Source organism: Battus philenor, unplaced genomic scaffold, assembly GCF_028537555.1.
Source record: "Battus philenor isolate CCGP_79_NKW_IND1 unplaced genomic scaffold, ilBatPhil1.0.hap1 SCAF_10, whole genome shotgun sequence".
In the NCBI taxonomy this organism is placed as follows: domain Eukaryota; kingdom Metazoa; phylum Arthropoda; class Insecta; order Lepidoptera; family Papilionidae; genus Battus; species Battus philenor.
The window spans coordinates 4,638,953-4,665,323 of NW_027181662.1; the positions used below are offsets into that span (position 1 = coordinate 4,638,953).

Consider the following 26,371-nt stretch of genomic DNA (forward strand, 5'->3'; position numbering starts at 1 on the left):
TTAATGCCTAAGGCCAGTAAGTGTTTGTTGATGACAAAAAGAAATTGGAATTTCTGCAAAGTATAATGAAGAGTTTATTACTCAGATGCTCGAACAGTATTCAAAAGAAAAATACTAATATTAATGTAAAATATGTATGAATATGGAATTGCATCGTATTTAAATATATTAGGACTATTACGTAGTTATCCTGGCTTATGGATCGTGGTGACTAAATGTGACGTAAATTTGTAACGTCACGAGTTCCATTGATATGTTTCCAATGGGTACGGGTATAAATTTTTCCTTGACGAAGATTATTACTTTGAAATACAATGTGTGGAACCGTGAAGAGATTTTGATTAAGCATTCTGGATTCTCCCGACTAAGACCTGATGGAGCTGTAAATGTCAAAGTTCGTCCTAGAGAACTCTAGTCTTTGATAAAAAAGGATTATTCGATTATGTTTAAATAGAGGCAACTGTCACACTATTACGAGACACGCTTAGTGGTTGTATAATAGATCACCACGGTAATTATTACCTGCCTTACAGCCTATTAATTTTTGATCCTACCTATAAACGGACATTGACATGCGGGGCTTAGTCACCGGTAGTCGAGATAAGAAAACGGTTTATCTTCGACTTGCTTAAAGATAGAGTGCGTTCGATAGCAGGTTTTTTTTGTTACACATGAATATTTTGATACGTGCGTAATATATTGCTGATATTTAACAATTTATCTATTCAATTTATCTGTGACCTAGTTAATCCCAGTTAATTAAAAAACTTAGGCCTACGCCTATGTCTAAGATAAGGATTTGGTATCATATATGCTTTGAATTTATTTTCTTAAATACAAGTATTAGTGTAGGAAGGTCTAATTAAAAACAGAAAACATGTGTTCTTCATAACTCAACTTTTTAAAGAAAAATTTGTGAAATATGTATGATAATGTACACTTCATTTTCTGTCATGTGTACCATTATAGTTTCATTTAGTACACCCTATCTAAAAGTCAGTGGTTACAGAAATAATAAATAACGTGATGAACATACATAGATACATACAAGAAAAAGTTTTTTCATAATTCGAATTACTACGTATTAAAATTATTTATTGCTAATTATCTCTCCCTGCAGACTTTGTTCTGCCAAAAGTCATTGGTCTATCAAATTCCAATATAAAAAAAATTACTGAAACATATTTTAGAGTGATCGCTTTATAAAAGATGATTGGTAATACGCAGGTGTAAAAGTTCTTGTAAAAAAATAGTTTAATAACACTTTTTCTGATAAATGGGCCGTAAATTCACCTCTTCATAGCCTATAAAAATCAACCTGTGTACTCACGACTAAACTTGTCTAAATAAGTAAGCTGTTGTTAACATTTCAACTGATGAATATGTTATGTTTTTTTTTATTTAGTATTATAGCTGTGTAATATTTTTACTGCTGTGACAGCAGCCTCCTCTGAGATAAAGGCTCTAATTTATTATCGGTGAAGTAAGATTTGGTGGATGGAAAATCAAAAGGATGTATCAAATTTATGGAGATAGATTATCGTTTGTCATCTTCATATTAGCCAATACGCGGCCAATGCAAGGCATTAGGGCTCTCCCAAAGATTGCTGCAACGACTTTTCTTACGCTGCACGCATATCAAACACAATATGTACTTACTGGCTATACCAGTGAACCACAACACTGTTCCTTGATGAAGTTGATTTTTTTAAATACAATACTGAACATCGATTTTTTATCGATATGCTTTTATCGATAAAACTGTCTTAAACGAAGTACTTTAAAAAGATTTTTATTCAAAATAATGCAATATGGACAGCGTCTATCAAGCTAATTTATCTAATAAAATATCTAGATAAGTCTTTACTCTTCAGCATAATTGAATTCGCTGCGTAAATAAAATAGATAACCTAGTGCACCAGTTGTATACTTGTTAATAAGAACGTTTAAAAAAAAATTGTACACAACACCGAACCGCTCCAATAATCGTGGTAATTAACTATAAACTCGTAATGTACAACTTTCTACCGAGCATTTCGAATTCAGTCGTTATATAACTAAACGAACGTTAATCAAAACAAAGCACTTTATTAATCGATGGACATAATTTGGCAACAGTTTCAGAAATTAAGTAACGCTTTTTAAGTCGAAATATGATAACTTAGAAATGGTATCTACAAATGTATAAAGGCTGATTTCAGTGAAGTATTGAAGGTGTTTCGCTTATATCTCTTAACATTGACTAAACTCGAGGGCTCGGGTGCCTCTGCTTGGTTTTGACATTACATATTCTTATATGAATATACACACACACACACACACACACACACACACACACACACATACATATATATATATATATATATATATAAATAAGTTTGTTTTGTATATATTTACACATTTATTAGCCGTTGTTTATCCTTCTACTGTTTCCATACTATGTTTGTCTTGAAGTAATTGCTTCGTGTTCTATTCATTCACTATCATGCAACTATGTATATATTTTCTCACGTGTACAATTGTGTTTTAAAAAATCATCGGGAACCCCACAGCAAATGTATTAAAGTGCTACCGAAACCACTGTACCATGTAAGCGCGGCGAGAGGGGGATTATGACCCGTCAAAGCTCACTGCGGTATGTTGCTAAGAAGCGGCACAGCGCTTTCGGTAGCGCTATAGCTCATTGAGAACGCTACATGGACTGGCTTGGTGTGAAACCCCTGAGAAATATAAGTAATAAATTTGAATAATTCAATTTCTCAATTAAAAGTTGAGTGTTGGCAAAAAAGATGAAAGCACTAAAGCAATCATATCAATGTAAAAATGTCTACATTGATGATAGCAGTGCATTGTTTGCATGAAGATGGCCTGTCCTTTGTACTAATAAATAATTATGTATCGAAGTAGTGAAACCTTAATAGAAACATTCGATTGATCGAGCGTCCGATACAATTAACGTGTTATATGTAAGAATAAAAAACGATCGTTATTGTTCGGAAAGAATAAAAAAAAACTAGAAGATCTAGGGATATATCGAAAGATATGTGTAACCTTTAAGGAGGCTTTCAGTGACGACTTGTATGAATATGTTAGTCATTGCACAAGTACAATCGTTCAATCATCAGTATGTTTAAACAAGTGTTGTCATTGTTTCAGTGTTGGACCAGGGTGACGCGCGCCCAGTGAAGCTGAGTGCAGCCGAACAGACGCAGACCAAGCAGACCGCCGTGCAGTTCATAGCTGAAGATGAAGAGGTCGGTAACCATATTGGTAACATACATCATTTTTTCAACCATTTCTTTAGCCAATGTATATTATAGGGATTTTTGTCTGTGGTGTTACCGAAATCGTTTTACCGTGCCTTAGGTTCGTAGAGAGACAGGGGAAGTACCGGTCAGTTCGTCGTAGATCATGGTTGCACAGACTTATTAAGACTAGGGGCCACTTGGGCAAATCATGATCTAATGGCGGGCCGGCCGCCAGAAGTATAGGTAATTAAAGACAATAAAGAATTGATAATAATTAGAATTCAATATTTTTCGAATGTACGAGAGTATTATTTTTGCTGTCGGCGGGCCACCAGTATTCGACCGGCGGGCCGAATGCGGTCTGCGGGCCGTCTGTGCATCTATTTTGTAGATATGGCAGCGATGCTCGTGTTCTTTCGGCCTTCACCTTTCCCCGCTTTGCAAAGGTGCGATACATCTGTTAACAATAAACCAGAGATTCGTTCTTCTTGGGTTACATTGAGCCCTGTCACTCCAAAAAGCATGCGTCAAAGCAAAATAAAATTAGGCTTATATAGGTAAAATAAATTATATAACCGCTCATGCCGAAATTCGGGAGTAAACCCTCAAACTGCGTTAGAGATTAAGGTTTGGAGCCTTTAGAGCTAAGCTTCCTTCAACCCGGTGAAAAAACTAAATGTCAATGAACAAATCAAATCAAGACCGTAAATTAAACAATTCTTCTTATTGTATTTATTCTTATTATACTATATTATATATTTAATAACTTACGGGTCGTGAAACTGAACTCCTTCAGCTAAATACTCCTTATATGCAGAGACAGATGTTATGGCCAAGTTGCCAATTTTATTTACATTTAACAATTTTAATAATAAACTAGTATTATCTGTACATTTTACTTTTCGTTAATTAATCGTACACTTCACCAATTACGAGTTTGGCATATTTGGTCGCCAGATACCGCCGTAGCCACATTTTGGTGATAAAGCATATTAATTTTATTGATAAGACATGTCATTTTTAACCAAAGATCATTTATATTGGTCACGTGGTAAGCTAACAGAACGCCATAATTTTTATGCCATATTAATAGTATTATTTTATGAATTAATGGAACTTTAATAAATTAAAGAGTAAATCATTATTTATGAAATAAAAAGGTTTTGTGTCTCATTTAGATCTTGTCTGTTCGCCAAGTGTCTGTATAATAAAACCGCACTTTTTGGCCGAAAAACAGCCAGAGGACATTTCCACCAATGTCAGATGTAGAATGGCTTTCGAGCTAATAAAATTATATCGCTATAGTTGTTACAAAGAAGTTCTTTGAGCGTGCTACCGGCCAATGTGAATAACCTTTAAGATTCAAATCCAGTGTTCCAAGAATGGCGGCGTGAGAATAACACGCGAACTAGTCCTATTTCCATCCGAAACTAAACTACGCCGGCTCCAATCGGCAAAGCCATCGATTCATTGACCTGTCTCGATTCACTGAACTTCTAGAGCGTCGCTAATGTACCTTTTTTAGTTAAACATTTCGCTTTTATCCTAAAACCTACCTTGTATATCCATCGTTGGGAATAAAATTGCTTGGGCAGTTCGAGAATAGACAAAGCCATTTCCACAGTCATCAACCAGATGTCTCAACATAATAATTTTCGTTATTGTTTTCTGTGCCCCCGTAAAAATTACCATTTGAACCTTATATTACGCGTGCGCCTAGCAACGCATTTTGATAACACATCATCTAAAGTTAAATATATTATTTCATACGACATGATCACGAATGCGAAAAAATTTGAAAATTAGCTAATTGTATATTTATAAATCAGTATATATTAGTCATCAGTATATATCAGTATATATATAGTTCACCTGTTATATTAATAACTGTCTGCTAGTTATGACATTAATTCTCAAGAAATTCATAAACAAAAATTAAGGTTTTGCTGAAAAAATATAACTGAATGTTATCACAAAAATAAAAATAACACATTACATCACATAGTACATACGTATAAAAAAAACAGACCTAGGTATTTAAGGACAGTTAAGCTTTGTAAACTGACCGTAACTAAACAAAAATCTTAATATGAATTAGCATTAATATCATAGTAATTTTTTTATACATTAAAAACTTTAAATGAACACGACGTTCAGTGCACGATTAACGTCTTTTGAATTGCAAAAATCTAAAATATCACCGTCTTCAAAAAGTTAAACGCATAGCATTTTTAAATGAAATGAATGGCTCCATTGTTACGCAGCCGCTGCATCGCCTCATATCTTGGACGTCTATTCAGTCGAGTCATTGTGTTGTATTCATTTGGTCTTAAATGAATATATATTTTTTTAATTTTACTTTAGCGTAAAATGGTTTTTTAAACCATATTCATATCGTGATCTATGAAGTTCTCGTAATTCTCATGCGGTAATAAACAATGGCATGTATCAAATAAGTTCTTTTATATGCATATAATTAAAAAATTAAATATACGAAGAATGAAAGTATGTATTTGCCGCAGTACAAGTGTTGTAAGCATTCATACTAAAACTACCTTGGCGATATACTGAGATTTGCCTTAAATACGAGTATAGTTCTGTTCATAAACGGCGAGATTAAAAAGAAACAGCTTTTAGAACCGAAACCTTAAGTTACATGCAAGATTGAATTTAACTTACTAAACCTCTCTAGACAGGTAACGGAACTCTTTGTACATTGTGTTGCTGTTGTGATTGTGAATAAGATCAGAGTAACGTAACGCTCGGTAGTTTAAATATATGCGTGATAGCGGTAGCCGAATAGGGACGGCGATCGAAATTCTTTCTCTCAGCACGACCACTAGAGAAACTGTTTCTCGATCATTTGTTATCCTTTCAATAATGTCCGACATACCTTACCTTTCGGCAAGATTTACTGCCCAAATACCATTTCCAGATTTCTAGAAGGCAGAGCGCAGAGGGATGCTTTGCCTTAAATTTCTGTCTACTGTTACTTCTGTACTACAGTTTTACCGGGAGACCGCGAAGCTCTCTTCAGACTAGGACTCTTTCAAGGGGAACTTGTCTAAAACTATCACTAGCCGATAGTACCCGTTTAGCATTAATCGGTTGATGTTACCTGGCTATCAATGTGACGGAAGAAACTCCAGAAACGCTAAAAAAGCGACAAAAAGTATTTTTACAAAAGCATCCTCTTACAATGTAAATTTAAATTACAACTTCTTGTCTGTTGTCGGTCACGTAGACAACACCGCGCTCGGTTTGGCTCTCGAACTAGCATCACTTTCCACTCCTGCGCACGTTTGCATGCAAAGTATTTAATTGCGAAACCATTGCGTTGTTGGTGCTGGTCTACTATAGCTCGAAGCTGTATGTATTTAAATTAATGCATACATGTATATTTTACATATTTTTACATATGCATCGCATCGTGCAATAAATACTGGACTTTTGCGCCTAGTCACGAATGAGCGATCTCTTCTAGATCTTGATTACTGTATAGAAGTTTATTTGTTTATATAAGCCAATTTCTTTTGACTAATTAGGTGTATTTTTCAAATAAACAATTTTGTGTTGTTCTGAAAACAGAGAGAGAAATAATAATCACACAGTTGATGTTTTACACCATTAACTGTGTGATTATTCTTAATCAAAGTTCAAGTTAACCGTTTCCAGTATCTTGAATTTTCGGAATAATCTTCCAGCACGAAAAGGTAATACAAAAACATAAAATTCTTTAACTTTAAATACAATAATCATTGAATGACAAATGTTTGGAACGACGAATACTTTTAAAAAATTTAAATAGTGCTATCAGACTGTGAAATATGAGTTCAATGTATATTTAAATTCCCCGAAAGACGAGAAACGCAGGTAATAGTTTAGAGCACCTCTTAGAAATGTAATAAAGATAAATAAATAAAAAAAATTAATCGGCGTGTTCATGTTATTTTTTTTATATTTTCATTAAAGCACAAAGCTATTTCTAGCGGCGACATAAAATCGAAAAATTGTAAGGAAAATAGTAAAGCAAATTCTTTATTTTGCTGTACAAATAATTAAGTAAATTAAAACGCCTTTCCCTTGCTAGCAAATATTTGACGTCACTTAAAACATAAAATATGCGTTAACAATGTAAACAAACCAAAATATATTGTACTATAAAGTATACAATGATTTATTAAGTCTAGCGTACGAAATAATGATTGCTTTTAAAGTAATCGTTGTTATTTTATATTAGGGCACTAAGATAATATTTAACGGCATCATTAAAAAAAGAGAATTTGTTTATTGGACTGCTAGAGGCCAGTAAATTTTAATACTTCTACGTCAATCAGTTTAGCTAGAGTATCATAAACAAGCGTCTCAATATAACTAATCTTACCGACGCCGCCATGTTAGTAGTTAAGCCGAGACTAGACTTCAGCTGGCACGTTAAGCTCTAGATAGTTCGATAAGACCTAGTTATTGAAGTGAGCTGTATAAGCTGTTTGAATTAGCCGCCTCGCCGCCTCTATCAATTCGCTTTAAACGAGACGATACCTATAACGAGGTCAGCATTCCGGCATACAGATGTACAGGGCGATTGGTTACAGGTTTAAAAGATTTAATGGGATGAGTGTAAGCTTTAAAGCTTTCACACCTACTTCTAATCGTTCTGTATAGTGATCGCTCTGAAATACGTTACAATAATTTATTTAACATTTTATGTTATCACTAGATTATTTTAAATTTTGAAATCATTGATTTTTGAATAGAGGACACCATACATTAATTGACAGCAAATGAGCTATACTTTTACACATATTCAAACTTTTACAACTATAACCAATCATCCTGTATACATATGGATACGAAAAAATCCAGAACTTTGGCTTGATTAAGAAATGTGGCTTATGAACGTAAGTCACAGATTCTTATCGCGACATTTTCTAAATTACAAATTTTTTATTTATTTTAAGTAATAAAAATATTATGATAACTCACTTTGAGATTTAAGTTCAGATTCAACTAAATCTAAATTCAAGATTGGCTTCCATATTTGAAATTAATGCATATACAATAATGTAAATGTGTAAAAACACAGACAACACATTACGCGAGTACAATACTACTACTGCTACTACTACATAATAATATGTTAATGATTATTTCACTGCGACTTGGATTTATACCTAAATAGGATCTTTTAACTAGCATGCATATTGTTAGTATTTTGGTGGTTGAAATATGGAAATCAAACAGACTCGAAAAATGCAAATATACAAATATATTGCATTTCCACACAAAGAGATATATTTAGTATGACAAAAGTGAAAAGTGTTGCCAACGTGACAGTGTTGCTACTGTTATATTTTTATCAATACATATGATAGTTAAATAAGGGTGCGTTCTCAATTATCTAACACTTATAAACCCTAACGTTGAACTAGTTTATTTGTTTCAATGCCCGTGACTGCTTTGTTTACCAAGTTGATTACGACAATATTTAATTTTGATATAACATATTTTTTATTAAGAAACTTGAATAATTCTAAAGATGCGAAGGCCTACATTGAGAAATTAATTTACTTTAAATTGATGGCCTCTTAAATAATTTGAACTTTTATATTTCCTCATCCGGCTTCATCATTTATAATGAGAAAATATTAAACCAATCTTGGTCAGAACGCACCTTTCGCACGCATATTGTGCCCGCGAATCGGAGAACTTGGACTGTGTAACACATTTTTTGACGCATATTCTTCAAATATATAGAAAATACAATATTATAATAAGCCATAATAATATAAAACTAGATTTTAGTACAATATTATGTCACCTTAATTTTAATGAATTCGAATAAAAATATATCGATTGTAATCACGTGGGCTTATGTATATTTTGTTATATTCTCAATTGATGGTCCTAAGTAAACAAATACGTAAAACATAAAGGTCAAATACGTTAGTATAAATCGTTTTTAAAACCGCCAGTTAATTTCTCGCACGGTTTATCGCAACATACGGAATTTCCCCGATTGCAATTTCCATGCAGGAAAACATGCACTAATGCAAACTCTATTATATAAATCATTGAGCGTGGATTCACCATGAAATACATTCTAAGCATTGCAGCCGCATTGGAGGCTGCCGAAATGAACACAATACTTCTGATTAGAATGAGCAAGATTGCGCATATATGGTATTTAAAAAGGGAAGAACGCTGTTCATTGCTATTTGCCGATTAGTTTAAACATATTTTGAAATTAAGCTCAAGGGCTGCTTCGGGAACTATGTAATCTGGTATTTCATCTAATTGGAGGACCGCTGATATTTTACACACAAAATAAGAAATTAGCAAAGAATTTAATTTTTTACGAAAGAACATTCAGCAACATACTTCGATGCAGGCCGTGAAATGCAGTCATAAGCGACGGTCCAAACGGAGTTACATACACCATATTTGCCCTTATTTAATTAGGCCAAACTGAGACATAAAATATATATTCGAAACGTTGCAATCCGAGAAAACCGGGATACCTCGCATTTAACAGTCTGTAGCGCTTGGGCAGCGACTTGAAATAAAATAATGTACTTATTATTGTAAAATTGAGTAAAACTTCCAAATTGTATTGTTTATATGTATAAATTTTAGATGTATTTACCCATAAGAAAAATTGTAAATAATGTTAAAATGCTTTGGTGACTCACAGCTGGGAGAAGAAAGGTCCGTATCAAGAAGCGGCAACCCTCTCACAACTGTCTATGCTCAGTAAAAACGAAAAAAAAATATGGTAAAAAAAACACTAGCGAAACAAACTAGAATTTTTAAAAAAAACGAGAGATCTCGAATATAGTTATGGTAAAGGTGTTTATGTTAGCGTTTTTAATGTTCTGTTAAAGTTGTAAATGTAAATAACAATAACAACTTACATTGTATTATTTAAATGAGGTCTAAGCTGTTGTCTTTTTATTGCTGTCATAGTAATGAATTATTAGTCTTTGCGCAATATCGCGGGTTGTTATATATATATATTGTTCAAGTAGATCAATTTTCAATATCATTTTTGGTCTGATATATAATTAAGCTATTGAAAATGCTATGAAACGAAAGTTATTAGTGCGTTGCACTATTCTGACACATTGCGGAATGTTAATACAGCCCTAAACAACTCATACGCAATAACATCCACGCCTTCCACGGAAACAGGATTTCGCGTGCGTGACACAAGCGGGCGCGTCTGTTGCCGTCGCTGGCATAACCGGCCCGCCTCCGCCCTCGTGTCGTAACCACGTACTAAGTCGGACCCCCTTTCTCCTGGCTATTGCGCGTTGATATGATTTATTAACGATTTAAGTAATAAACATTAAAATATAGGGTGGGACATAAATTTTTGCACTTTTGAAACATGTGTAGAAATAAAAGTACAAACGCTATTTTGTTTATGATTTATTTACCGTAATTATCATTTATTAAAATTTATTTTTTAAAAATTACATCGTCGAGATGTGCTCCGTCTCGCCGTTGGCTCTCCTGTAATCGACTACGTAAACTTTGGAAAACTTTTTTTGTTGCTATTTGCAAAAATTTTTGGCCCACCCTACTATATATATTTGTTAAACTCTTTAATATAAATAAAGAAAAAGCATTTGCGAAAATCGTGTTACTATATATCAGAGTTAATTGTTGTTTACTGTCAGTCCTTTTTCGTGGCCCACTTTATTGGGGACCTCTCGTTCACTCCTATGTAGGGAGGAGCAGGGTCTTTTAAATGCATAAATATTTTTTTCAACTTTTTAAATATATTTTTTTTCTCTCCTTACATTCGTCACAATATCATTCATTCGTCCGAAAAAAAGATTCCCGTACTTCTCTTGTGTCTATGCTTACTTCGTTCCCAAAATTTAACAGTAAGTTCTTCTCTTTTTATTTAACAGTTTTTTGTTTTTCCTAAGACTTATATTCTACATTATTGTTATTTAGTGTTAGTCCTTGCAGACTTTACTGCCTGACGTCCGTCGCGACGTATTGATCTATAGCATTCCAATAGAATTTAAGAATGATCACTTGATTCGGGATATTTGAAAACGCTTTTTTTTACTATACTATCATTACGTTATTTATTATATCTGAAGCCTTTGATTTTTCGATAGAGTGGGACAAATGTTGATAGTAAATAAGCCACACTTTCACCCCCTTTTAAGTTTTTTTAACACCTATAACCAATCATCCTGTATAATAGATAAAAATCTATTATACAGGATGATTGGTAATTAAGTTAAGATTGGTAGTTAAATGAGTATTCCGTCAAAATCCGAAATTAACATATTGTGGTTACATTTAAGCAGTCAATATAAAAAACGGATGCAGAAATTCTGCAATTATTCAAGTTTATTCGTGTTGTTAAGCATCTAATATAGCAATATGAAAATTAGGAATTAATTGCCTACGTATCGGGTATAATCATTAACATTTTAATTAACGCACAGTTATTATAATTTCTAGAGCATGTTTCGATGGAGAGTATTGTAAGTCAACTTGTTTAAAGTACTATTTCATTTTTTACGTATAAAACTACAGCGTGTGGTCTTCAATTGACGATTGTGAAACCTAAGTAACCGTTCCAGTATGTATAATGTAATGCTGTTAGAGTGGCCAAGAAGAATGTATAAGTAATAATTATAAATAAAACATTGTATTCTAACGTTTGAGATTATACTAAAATAAACGGGACAAAAACATTTATTTCATTGCTGAATAAATTGATTCTTGCCAGCTATGTAAACCGAAGGAGTTCATTACAGCGGAGGCCATTTTGATTTTAATTTTTATTAAATTAAGCATTCTTATGACACGAAATCATCACTGTCACGTCCATACTTAAAACTCGTTCGTTCATGTTTACGTAAATATAAAATAAAGTAATTCGAACACTGACTCGAACAGGTAAGCCTCGTTTTAGCTGCCTCAACCTCCATTAGAGTGCCAAATGTAGTTTCTGAAACGCGAATGCTTTAATTTGTAGTATAGTACACAGACCCTTTCGATCCCTGAACTCATATCCAAAGAAGCTATAAAAGTCTAAATGCTAACAACACTAACACCATCAAAATAATAGTAGTAATTTAATAAAAATACAAGTTCGTCGAAAAACGACTAAAGGAGTATTGATACATATTAATATATGAATATGCTCGCTACCTACAGAGGCCAGTGATCTTATATAAATTGTGAGTGAAATTTATAGTAGTTATATTAACGTATTACCTTATTTAAATCGACCAAGCGGCATTCAAGACTCAACCACGATCGTTCTAATCGACTAATAATATTCTAATTTAAAACTTAGATTTAAATCTCAGAACTATATGTAAAAATTTACATGCAGATAATATTCAATGCATAAATAAATACTAATTCGGTAATTACGTTTACAAGTCTATTATTACTTTGTTCTGTAAAACCTGATTATTATTGATTTTAATTGCAGATATAATTGATATTAATTGCAGTTTTTCAATGCAAAAACGAGAGTAGCATTAAAAAAAAAACGTTAGATTACTCACGTTTTTTATAATATATTTTATTTCGTTTTAAACCTTTTAGTGCCGCGTGAAAAAGATGTGCCTATGCGAGAATAACCGGCCGAATTTTACGGATTTACTAGGGTTTTGGAAAATGCGCATAAAAACCAAAGGAGAAATAATATTTACATGTTTCAAAAAACAGTGTACTTTAGATGAAGTAAAGAACAAAACATTGATCAGTTTTCCTCTACTCATTATATATAAATTATAAAGGTATATATTTTCATAAAAATAATAAAAGTTAAGTTCTCTCTTACGCAACGTATTCGTACAAATATATTTATATTGTACCAATAGTCATCCTTTCATCATAACTTTACATGGACAAAATATTATGAAGTATATCTCGAAAAGGTTCGATAAAAGCCCAAAGACACAGCAAATGACGCGGCAGCTTGGGTGTCGCTGGAGCAGCCACCATCAGTGTTTTTGTTACATTTCGGTACCTCCATATACGATTGTCTCCCATAAAATGAAAAACGATATTTTTGAATTGTCTCATAATGAAATTAGATCATTTATAACGAAAGACAAATTTATTTAGAAATAAAGTTTTTCCGCAATGTTAATAGTAAAACGATATATCGGCTCCCGGCACTAAAAAGATTAATACTTTTCAATCGTTTATTTATTTATAATAATAAAAAAAAATACATCCAGAAGGAAATATAACATAAAATTGCCATAATTTATTTGAATTTATTAGGTATCTATTTCTCATAGTTCTTAAAATAAATTCCGATTGGGAATCAAAAGGCCGAAACTCGTTCAAGGACTAACCTGTGAGGAGTATAAATAAATCCGCTACGAATGGAAAAGGTATTATGGTTGACCGGGATTAAGGTGTTTTTACAGCTGATAAAATTTATTTGACCCCATTTTGTGTAGTCGTAAATAAACCGGCCATTATGTGTCATTAATAAACTTGATAAAGCTATTGACGGTGTTAATACTTAAAAGGTAAGGTTCGAGCTGAGATACTCAAATAGCCTGGATGGTAGGGCACACGTGTCCCTCAAGTCTAACCGTTGCCTTCGGGTTGGGCGTACAACAACGGTGGACTATCCCCTTGTAATGGACGCAGGCTGAGGTCTTTTGCCTCTCCCTACCAGACATGTAGGGGCTTTCTATGGTTCGTAATGATTATAACCCACGTGATGTGACCCATGATGGTGTAAGCTGAAAGTGATGCTTCATTTGGATTAACACCTGGGTGTTTGTACTAATGGTTATTTAATAGAACATGTTTTATAGTTATGGAAGGTTTTGGAATAATAGTTTAGAATGTTAATAAAATAAAAATTGGTATGGAATCTTAAAAGGTGTTCTATGTATATAGTGATACGGTTTAGAAAATGTGTTTACACTGATTTCAAAGGAAAATTACGAGTATTGAACCTATTTCGATGATAATCTATGATCGGTTTTAGACATTTCTTAGAAGGTACATTCGTAAACATATTTACCTGAAGTTATTTTTGGCTAATACTTCAATGTTTTAATAATAGATGTATTATCAGAAGAAGCTATTTAGAAATTCTTCATCAAAGCAATAGCAAACGTGGATTGTCGTCGTACTACTTACTTCTATAATTAAGTTATTTTTAAAGCATAATGTCTTATGGTTATTTATCGTGGGGCAATGCCGCCGAAATTAATACTATATTTATTTTAGAAAAAAGAGTAATGCGAGATTTTCTAACTTAAATTTAAAATTCCTTTTAAATTTATACTCCTCAGTACATATTTATTAATATATTACTTACGCTTCAAATATGTAATTCACAAGCAGATTTAAGTCGTTTGTATAGGATATTTTTTAATAAAAAAGTGATTTCCAGAATTTAACCCTGTATTGATAGATATAAGAATCTTTCACGGTAATTAATGTCTAATACCTGGTTCTATGGGCACGGAAAAACCTCTCATATTGTCATATGTACCCACTTCAGCTCGGCGTAAATATCCATTTATTACTTTTATCTTATCACGGTAGCCTCTATAGATTAGTTAGCTCTCCGATACGTTAGCATGTCTCACGTAGCCAGAATCCTCGATGACAAGAGGAACGGATTCCCCGCCCTTTATTGTGGGTTTTTACGTTAATTATACCTATAGAAAGATTACAATATTAACAATTAGACGCCCTACAGCTGAAATGATCATAACGCACATGAAGATTACACGTATCAAACATTTACGTAATATACTTAGTCTGGCCATAAATACTGTTACTATTCAAAAAAAGAAAATATTACGTTTGAATTTGGAATCTGTCATTTTTATATGATTGCTTGATGTGTTTTCTTATTTTCGCGCCATTATATTGTTAAATATTTTGTTATATTAAAATGGAGTGGGGTGATAAAGAGAACCGAATCGCTGTGATTGCCTTACATAAAGTAGGTATGGAGAAAAGTGCAATTTTTAAAACCCTCCACCCGCTTGGTATTAGTCAAATGTTTGTTTACCGGGCTATTGATAGGTACAATGATACCTCCTCTGTTTGTGACAGAAAAAGATCTGGCCGTCCACGTACCGTTCGTGTGAAAAAGGTGATTAAAGCAGTTAGGGAAAGAATTCGAAGAAATCCTGTCCGTAAGCAAAAGATTTTATCTCGGGAGATGAAGATAGCTCCTAGAACCATGTCGCGTATATTAAAAGATGACTTAGGACTTGCAGCCTATAAGAGACGTACTGGTCACTTCTTAACTGATAATTTAAAGAAGAATAGGGTGGTAAAATCCAAACAACTACTTAAGCGGTACGCAAAGGGAGGTCACAAAAAAATTTTGTTTACGGATGAGAAAATTTTTACAATTGAGCAGTATTTTAATAAACAAAATGACCGTATTTATGCTGGAAGCTCTAAAGAAGCTTCGCAATTAGTAAACAGAGTACAACGTGGGCATTATCCCACTTCAGTGATGGTTTGGTGGGGTGTTAGCTATGAAGGGGTGACTGAGCCATATTTTTGTGAAAAAGGTATTAAAACGTCGGCACAAGTTTATCAAAATACCATTCTTGAGACGGTAGTTAAGCCTTTAACTAACACCATGTTCAATAACAAAGAATGGTGCTTTCAACAAGACTCGGCACCGGGTCATAGAGCTCGATCCACCCAATCTTGGTTGAAAACTAACGTTCCGGACTTTATCAGCACTGAAAACTGGCCGTCGTCAAGTCCTGACCTAAATCCATTGGATTATGATTTATGGTCAGTTTTAGAGAGTAAGGCTTGCTCTAAACGCCACGATAATTTGGAGTCCCTAAAACGATCCATTCGGTTGGCAGTGAAGAATTTTCCTCTAGAAAGAGTTCGTGCTGCTATTGATAACTGGCCTCAACGTTTAAAAGACTGTATTGCAGCCAATGGAGACCACTTCGAATAAACATTGTATATTTTTAATAGTTATATATTGATGTATTAAACTAACTCACTATGAAAGGAATAAATGTTACGTATAAAAAAAAAATCGTGCTTTTCTTTATAACAATATTTATGGCAAGACTAAGTATAATAAAACTGAACGAAACAAAATAGAATTTTCTTTGTTTACTACGCTCTATATATATATATATATATATATATATATATATATATATATGTTGGCCTTAAAAAATTGTTCAAAACAAATACCGCCACCGCCTGATTTTGCCACAAGTTCGTCACAATATTAGAAGTATAAAAATTTAACCAAAAAAAAAGTTAACCATGAGGCAATTGTATAAAAAAATTATGTCTTCTGAGTTACTTTTAAAGCTTGGTCGCCAATTTCGAATCACCCTGAATAAAGTGATCAATTAAACTTTATTGGAATACGACTAGCGAACAACTTCTGACAGTACAAAGTTTACAGCGATAAATAGTAAACAATAATTAATTTTAATATGCAGTAACCTGTAATTTGATAACGCTTTTTGTTACTACACAATCGAGACATTTTTGATTATTTCTGTAACCATTGCTCCTTGTATAGGATGTACCAAAATTTAATTCACAGCAAATAAGCTATATATTCACGCCTCTAAAGCTTTCACTCTAATTACCAAACATACATAAACATAACATAAACCACATTTAAAATAACACGTAAACGGAACGTTTATTAACCCCAAATTTAATGGTTGAATCACTTTAAATTACTCACGGATTTTTTTTGTATTTCGTCCGTTGTCATGGAAACGCACCATAGAATTACTTGGCAAGTTCAAAGATCACACCGACATGCAGTAAAGGCGGCCTCCCGTTCTGCTTAATACATATTCGTTCTGCGAGTCTGGCGCGTCTAGACACCCTGATCACCCCATTAGCATACAATTTCAGATCCGACCCTCCTTCCCGTGTCGTTGACTCCTCGTCTGCCCACGACTTCGGTCTTTGTTTACCCTGGGCTATTGAGAGGTCGATAGTACCATCGTTTTACGTTTGCATCTTTATGCGAGACTCGAGTATGAATTGAATAGTCATACAAAAGTTACCTATTGTTTATAATAAATAAGCCTTGATAATTTCTCAATAGTGATTTAACGAATTAATATATTACAAAATAATCTATTCCGTATAGAGTTACTTATTCTCTGTTGAAGTTGTTGTTGTTAGCCCGAGGGCGTTTACAGTTTCATCGGAGCTGAGTTCACGTAGCGGAAGGGTTCGTGAACTTAAATCCATATAAAGATGCAGTTAACCTAAATTCAATGTTGGGGACTAATTCGGAGTGGCAATCGAGTGCAGCCACGTAAAGTACCTTTCTTAACGCCCCTAGCTAGATCGATTACTGTTCCTTAAACAATATAGGCCCTACTACTAAAAAATACCACGCCTCGTGTGCAATACCTCCTAGATGAATTATATTTGATTTCTACGTAATACTGCATCCACTCGCAAAAACAATTCGAACATTGAGAGTTTCGAGAGTTTTAAACTAAAATTTCTACTTAATTTCGTGCAATTAACATCGCCATCCGCACTTTTATTTATTATGGACAAAACTGCATACAGACGGATCGACTGTAAGCGCTCACGTACAAAAACCGAAACAAACAAACTATCCACACGTTTGAATTTCTGGCGGTATGATGAAATTTGACAAGCGTATCATTTAGCATTTGACAAGCGTATCATTATAGCAAGAAGGGACCTGCACCTTTTTGGAAAATATAAAATAGTCAGATAATTTACACTAATAAAAGATTGGGTATTTAGATACATTTTTACCTAGAATTAAAGTGTTTGCTTATAGTGAGAAGCTGTTTTGAAAAACATATTCTAAATTTACTAATACTTCTACGTTTTTACGTGACACGATAAACAGCATTTGCTTTCGTGCAGGAATACCCTGAAAATATATTCTATTGCTAATTTATTTAGTTTTCTTACTGTATTATTTATTTTATTGAAGTCGCTTTCATAATTTGTCAACAAAATTTCTCCGGGCAAATATCCTTCTGATCGCTGATAATAATTAATTATTTCGCAACATTACAGGAATATTTCGAATTTCGCAAATCTCCTTCTCAGTCCTTTACAAAGTCCAACCTGAATTTTTCATTCTCAATCCTGTCTGCGCTTTTCTACATTTTCTTTACTTAGTGATACGTCCTTGATTATATGGATGAGCTGTTTCAATAAATATTACTTTTTTAAAAGAACAAAAATGTTGATAATACTGTTGAGACACATTAAGACTCCCATAATGACAATGCTGTTATTACTTATATCTCTTGAATATTGACGAATGCCTCGTAAATTGAGTATTTTGTCATGGGATATGTCGGTTTCCAGATTTTATATTCCTCTATTCTTAAAATGTAGTAAAAATGTTATGTATTCACAAAACGTTAACTTTGCCGAGGATCGAAACCTCAACTAAAATTATTCGAAATCAACTTCACTAGGACTTCAACTTTGGGACCTCCATATGCTTTCCCCGTAGATTTACGATAGGTCCAGATGAAAACAGCCTGCATCTTCATCTTCATCATTGTGTCTGTCGACGAGCTTAACAACCTTCGTACACCCGCTCTCAGATAAGACTCATCAAAAAGATTTCGACGAATAATTAAGTTGTTCAATATAACGAACGTACGATGCATAGGGAAGGGGAAATTCATCAATAGTTGGAAATTGGTTATGCCTGAAATAGGCTCCGCGGTAAATAGGACGTCCGTCCGGGACGCCCTGCGCTGCCCCAGTTTACCGCTCCGCCGCTACAACAATATTGATTCGACAAATATTTATAATTGCTTCGGCAATTTTCAATTCAACTTTAAATAAAATTTTAATTTTTCTTTTTTTTTGGTACGTTGTGCATATAGTATAAGACCCACCTTTAAAGTACTAAAGCCAACACGAGCAAGATAATTCTGCTATTTTGTTTTATCAAAATTTTATTACCCATCAATACTTTCATGTTTTATTTATCTTATGTTTTTAGATATTATTAATTTATGATTATACTATTTCTGAAGGCGGAGGTCTTTTACCAGTGTAGGTTGCCAGTTGTGATATTTGGGTCCGGAGGAGTATTCGACGACCCTTTGGGGGTTGAGTCTTTTTGCACATTATTTTATATATATGTTTTTTACACACACTTCAATATTTTAAGTTCAAACGAAGTACAGTTTGCTGTTCAAATGCCTTAATTTTTATTTTTATTATTTTATTTCACTCCACAAGTACCAGACGATCCAATTTAAAAGTTAGAACTTCAGAGAGCCTTCCGTGGAAACTTAAGCATTAAAAAAATCCGAGGCAAAGTTATTCTGTTAAAAAAATGCTTAACTCTTTTGCTCTTCTAAATTCAGTTTTAACTTTTTTCGTTTTAGTAAATATTCATTTTTATTCGTAAATAATTATTCTAGACGTATTGTTCATTCGTTCACTTTAGAGAAATAAAAAAATTGTCTGTCATTTGAAAATGAATTTTTTGAGTGGTTTACAGTGAATGATTCTTAGGGACCATTATTTACGTAGTATAATGCTAGTGTATTTTATTTTAATATGGGATAACGAATTTCCGTTAAATATACTGTAAAAATATCCGTAAAATGTAGCGTGAAATAGGTTCTGCGTTTTGTTCCGATATCTTATTTTGCCGATAATGCCAGTAGTTACGGGACGAATAATCACTAACATTTAAGCCCTAGTACGTCCACTGCAAGATATAGGGCTTCCCATATACTTGCGACTTTTAATGACCTTTAAACCTGAAGGTTCTAAGATTAAAAGAGAAGAGAAGATAAGATAAGAATAGAGATTAAGATTTATCTGCGCACAAGCGTGTAGAGATTTTTTTCGATACAAAAGTACTCTCTATAACAAGCTTACACTTGAAGTATGTAAAACATTTAAATATACGATGTCCGTTGATAACCTAAAACTTTCAAATATATAATCCGGTGCATTCAATGATGCCTGTACTCATTTGAAATTCTTTTTTTTGAAAGTGACAGTTGATGAAAATTGGATCACGTACGACTGTAGCGTACGAAAAAGGATTTATCTAACCTGGCAAAATCCGGGTTAACTCGCAATAAGTTGATGTCGTGTGTGTGACGGGTGAAAGGGAAATGTTTATAATGACCTTTTACAGCCACATCACACATCAACTGTCATAACATAACTAGAAAGAAATAAGTCAATGGAATAGTAGTGACCTTGCCTCATGATAACGAGTTTGGCTGAGAGGTGATGTTTTAAGCATAAAGCTCGGACCTTTTTCTTTCATATTTTAACCTATTTAGGCCTTTTTCAGAACTCAAGGCAGTGTTAAGTTAACATTAAGAGCGTATTGCAATAGCTTTTTATGAGAAATCCCAATATATCTGTAGCAACGACATCATTGCACTACATACAAGATGGAAAAAAATTATTGAACAAATTGTAATCTGATAAAGATAAATACAAAAAATTAACTGAGAAAATGTCTCGAATTTACTTGAATGAATGTAAAGAAAGTTTTTCTTCAACCGGTTTTATGGAAGATTACAGTTCCGATTTATCAGAACCTTTAAAATTAATGAGCAGTTCAAAAAAATAAAAATAACCACAATGTACACTTTCTAATATAAATATAATGTTGGAATATCGATAATAATCAATACTGTGACTAGATACTTGGATTATATACGCCTATATAGCAACTTGAGGCGTATATACTCCAAGTAAAAGAGACCATATAATCAATCGATTTCATCTACGTTATTATTTATTGACAAGATTGAATCGCCGTGAGCAATGTTCTGTGCATTGTTGTAATTTGTTTGTGAACCGATAGCAGCCATTTGCTGAGAATATAACTTCATTGTTTAATTCGGTTGTCAATTGTGTTGAGCAGAGACAATGTAATCTCGATGTCGATGCGGTTTTAATTAGATATAGATATTTGTTTTCATTGCATATGATATACCGAATGTATTGAGCTCCGATAATTTCAGAGTATTGAGCCATGTAACCTTTAGTACATTTCCTGCTTCGTAAGGAACTTAAGTTACTTCTCATAGAGAGATTATTGTTTCGTCAGATAGTTATATTTTTGGGGTTTTTCTAGACTAGCCGGTTTTCTTGCAATGGTTTCTTTTCGTTTGGGTTTAGTTACAATAAAACACACACATATATATGTATATATATATAGAAAACGTGTGAATTTTTAAGATCGAACCCCCGACCTTCGATCATTGTTCACAAATTTTTAGAACTTTAATATTACTACTGTCTATGAATATGATATCCAAAACAAGTCACGTATAATAGACAAATAAATAGAGTACAAAAGGCTGTGTCGTAGGAAAAGGTTATTTCTTAAAGATAACCATTGAATTGACTTGAAAAAGCGTTAGTATTGGTGAAACGTTAGATAGGAGTAAGTAATAATAACACGGAGTGGTCCCTTACCACGACGAGGGCGTGAATGTATATTTTGTAAGAGATTCCAAAGTATTGTGAATAAATGTATATGGTTTTACAATTCTCTCCCATGTACTCCCTGAATTATCACATATATTTAAAAAAAATATTGAATAAAAACTTGTAAAAATCCTATAACAGAGTAAAAGATTTGAGCTTGTAAATAAACCGCTCTACTAGATAATTATATATGTACATAATTATAAAAATATATATTTTAGTTTAAAGTTAGTTTAAATGATAAATGGTTTAATTCGTTAAACACAGATGCTAATTTCTGTGGAATATAGCAAAGCGTATTGAGAAAAAAAATTAAATCTGAATTTATTATGGGCTCTTCTTAGACCAGGACGCGACAAGAGCTCCTCTAGTTCTTGCTTCTTCAGATAAAAGAGTATAATATCGGTGTTATTTTCGTCAGGGCGAGGTGCTGGAGTGTCCGCTGTGCCTTTCCACGTTCAACGCGAGCGGCATGGTGCGGCTGGCGTGGTGCGCGCACCGCTGCTGTGAGCCCTGTCTGCGCCAATACCTGGCCATCGAGATCTACGAGGCCAGGGTGCCTGTCAACTGCCCCGTCTGCCACGAGAACATGCACCCGCTCGGTCAGTACCCCTACACTTCTCACGTATGTCTAGCTATAGACGGTGGTAACATGACTAAACTTTAACATAAATTAAGCTGATAGAATAATAATTTTAAATGGAGCAAAATTTTCTACGTGTTCCAAATGCCAGGAAATTTTACATAACTTACAGACGTGTGAGGACTGTTGGTCAACAAGTCCAAGTATTTCAATTTGCAGGCGAATATATATGTTATAACTTCTTTATACATGCAATGAGTTCATTCATAATAACATTTATCATCATAATGTCAGCGGATCTCTATCGGGTGACATTATGACCGGGTGTCTACCCATGACCATCTTGTACGGGCCATCCAGCGACTTACCACGACATTGACTGTCATCAGTGCATCAGTGGGGGGCTTGCCCACGCCGCGTTTACCGCAACTCTTAGTAAACATTAATGATACTATAGAGGTTGTCAGAAGACACTGGACATAGGCCGCTTTCAACTAATTCTATTGAAAACCTATCGTGGAAAACTACGTGTGTTTTTTTTTATAAAAGTATTTGATGTATATTCTTTACGTCACTCTACATCTCTCTCTACAAATATATAATTGTGTTCACATCGAGCAGGTTGATCACTTTGTACATACGTCAAATCCAAAACCATGTCATTATCAAGTGCAGCTAGTTTGTGAATCTAAAAAAAAGTGTTATAACAATTAATTTAAAATGTAACCACAGATTAATGGAATGAAACATAACTGCGTATTCTTTTACAATAAACGTGTAACAATTACGTAATGTAGAAAGAAGTATAAATAGCTCCGTGTTGATAAACACGATGCGAATAATTATCACGACTTTGTTAATCCGCAATCCGGGTCCGGGAACTGGTTGCTTCAAGGATCCTGCGCTGCAGGATGCGGGCGAGCCGGCCGCGACGTCATTAATTACCGCCGTCAAACAAACGCTGAAGCAACACGGAAATGAATCCGGATCAATGCATTTAACAATTCATGTAAACCATTTTAAATTTCCGGTTACCCTTTCATTTCGCATCCCCACAAACTTTAGGTTGCTTTAGTAATAAAACATAGTTATATCACAGGTTGGGACTAATTGTATACAATTTGGCTATCCGATCTGGTGAAATAAAAGCGGCCCAAGCCAAAGCTTCCCTCGGGTACCTTCGAACTTCGCAGTCGCCAATGCGGAAGCCGTTTTGGCACGTTTATGGAAATAAAAACCGAAGGTCTCGAACTACTCCGACTATTCCAAGGACTAGATAAAGCTGTACCAAAAGTGCGTTTTATCGGACGGAGATTACTTTGAAGGGAGTGAAATTGATTTAGAGGAATAAATAATGAATTTACATTTTTTAATCAAATTTACCTTGATTTTCACCAAAGTATTATATTAAATATTGCTAATTTAATAGGCAGCTTCATCGCCAACAAAAAAAACGAAAAAACCGCCACGTACCGGATAGATCTTCTCTATTCGCAGATAGCGGCGTTGCTGAAGTTTCATCCGCGATCTCTTTTCACCGACCAAGCCAAGTTTTTGCCCTTAGGTTAACCCTTGCACCACTTCACTCCATGGAACGTTAGACAGCGTTATAAGCTCGACAACGCCCCAATCCGTTAATATTATGTATTTAACCGAGCTGAGGCTTCTAAGGTAGTCATCGTTGCTTAAAAAAGTGTTTAGACTAGCCCCGTGATGCTTTGAAAGTCAATGACCTTAAATAATAAAAAAAATTCTTAAAAATCATAAGAAATCACTACTGCAGAAAAATGTGTGTGTGTGGGTGTACCTACTGACATTTATTTAATTATTAAATCAGTAAAAGTATTGTAACAAAAAAAAAACACGCTTTTAAATGCGAATAAATATGCTTGTCATAATTCTTTCTTGTCTCGTAAAGCTTTTTTAACAGTTTTGATGTGGTTTTTGACTCTGGTTGCCGTCAATGTCAATTCACATATGTTACAACTACGAAGTTTTTTCATTTGTGTATGCATATTATATATATGTATAAGGTACGATGTCATAGTATATATATGTTATATAGGTATGGAGGCAGCTTTCGTTAGTTTACAAATATCTTCAATTCTTAACCCTTGTTATTTTCATTTCGTCGGTTAAGACAAATATCAAATACACATTGTTATGTAAGAACTGATATAAGGGGGATCGGAAAGTAATGTCGTTTCTGACGACATATTTTACAGAAAAACCGATTAATTTTAACCGATCCGGCATTGAAAATTTGTATACTGAATAGCAAAAGGTTGATAGCGAAAGTGAATTTATTGTTAATTAGAAATAGAAACTTGCTAAAAATTTTAACTTAAGATCGCTTAAGAAACTTTCCGGTTCCTCTAATACTATAACTTCGGTCGGAACACTGACTTGCCTTGGAAAAACACGTTTAGATTAGTAAGAACTAGTTTTAACTGGTATTCAGTTAGAACATTAGTTAATTCCAGTTTTAACAAAGGCATTTATTGCAAAACCAGTAACGAAAAAAACTGATTTTATCTGTAATACGTACGAAAACCGCGTCTGCCGTGATTCTAATAACAAGCAACTTTGATACAAGAGAGCAAATCAATCGTGTTTAAAATAAATGAGAGTTTGTGATGCCCAACGTAGCGATGCCGGAATGAGACTGTTTGTATAAACCCTAACATCCTGCTGTAATCTTTATGTCATACTGCCGGTTTTCTTGATCCTATAATACGTTTGAGCGACGCGTGCAGATGTTCATAGCAACTGAATCCAATAACGAAAATAGATGAATGCCAAGCTTGTTAACAGACATCACTAATTTAAGTATGAAAGTTTGTTTTTTTTATTAAACTTCTAATAGTAAATTCTCCTAAATAAATTATGTTAAATCGATAAAATCACTCACACACTGCTCTTCCTTGCGTCCCCTTCACTATTGAGGATCTCGAGACTTAATAGAAAATTTATTGCGCAGTATGTTATGCCATCTGTGCCGGTATTCAGCTAGTACGGTAAAGAATATGGTTTGCACTAACGCATGGAGCTACGGCTCCGTAGTCGCCTTACATTTACCATTCCAGGGATGATAAGTATTTTTTAAAGTTGTCACCGCTTTTCCTGGTTATGTGACCGTAAATCTCACAATTCCGCTTCGTGTGTATAATAGAATCGCCAGTGGGCACTCCGAGTTCGATCAGTATCGATTTATAATCAATATCGATAAGTTCTACGAACATTCAACGGAATTCGTTGCATTGACTTGTAGCACCATATCATAAATATATCGGTCCGCTATCGGTAATCGAGCCCGTTCCCTTTTCTAAAGGTACAAGCTTTAACCCCATACAGTAATATGAAAAAGACCAGCATGACGATAAGCTTTTTCTTAGTAGTGTGAAGGAGATGTTTCTATTAATCCATATTCGTTGCAGCCGAGACATAACGTTTTGTAGTAATTTCGATACGTCTATGAATGTCTGGGTCGCAAGTACAGTATTAGACAAGTAAAGCAACCGACTGTTTCTTGCTTAAAAGCACTTATAAGCTCCTGATATCCAGTGCGGTCAGTCACATAAACGACTTATCCAAATTTAAGTCGCTTTTAAAAGATGGCGTTATTAGTCAGTATATCTACTTAAAGCAACTTCACAATGCTAATGTGACTATTAGCATTGTGAAGTTTTTTTTATAAATTCTGACATGACAATATTTACAAGCCACCAGTTGGTGACAGATAGAGAATCTATAGTACTGACACAGAAGACAGAAGAGGGCAACCACCGGTAGAGAATGCTTTATGTACTCAAATAATACAAAACACCTGTTAGATACGCGTCTCACGACTGCCAACTGATTAAAAACCTACCAAATTTATAGGTCATTGACACGAGTATTCAATTAATTTTATAATGCCTCACGTCTTTCTGTCCTTATTTGAATAACGAAAAAAATTGTTGATTTTGTGTCCGTTTTCATACATCGTATTCTATACATAGGACACTATTTTAGTCGTATTTAATTTCTATATTGTAAAATAACACGGAAACTGAAAGCTTTT

The 26,371-nt window shown here is 33.9% G+C and overlaps 1 protein-coding gene across 1 annotated transcript in view; it reads left to right on the forward strand.

Moving 5' to 3' along the window:
• LOC137923691 (E3 ubiquitin-protein ligase RNF19B-like) overlaps positions 1-26,371 on the forward strand; it is a 104,188-nt gene that overhangs the window by 65,125 nt on the left and 12,692 nt on the right. Inside the window, exons 2-3 of the mRNA XM_068766933.1 lie at positions 3,157-3,254; positions 22,147-22,327. Coding sequence (XP_068623034.1) covers positions 3,157-3,254; positions 22,147-22,327 — 279 coding nt within the window. The remainder of the gene's footprint in view (positions 1-3,156; positions 3,255-22,146; positions 22,328-26,371) is intronic.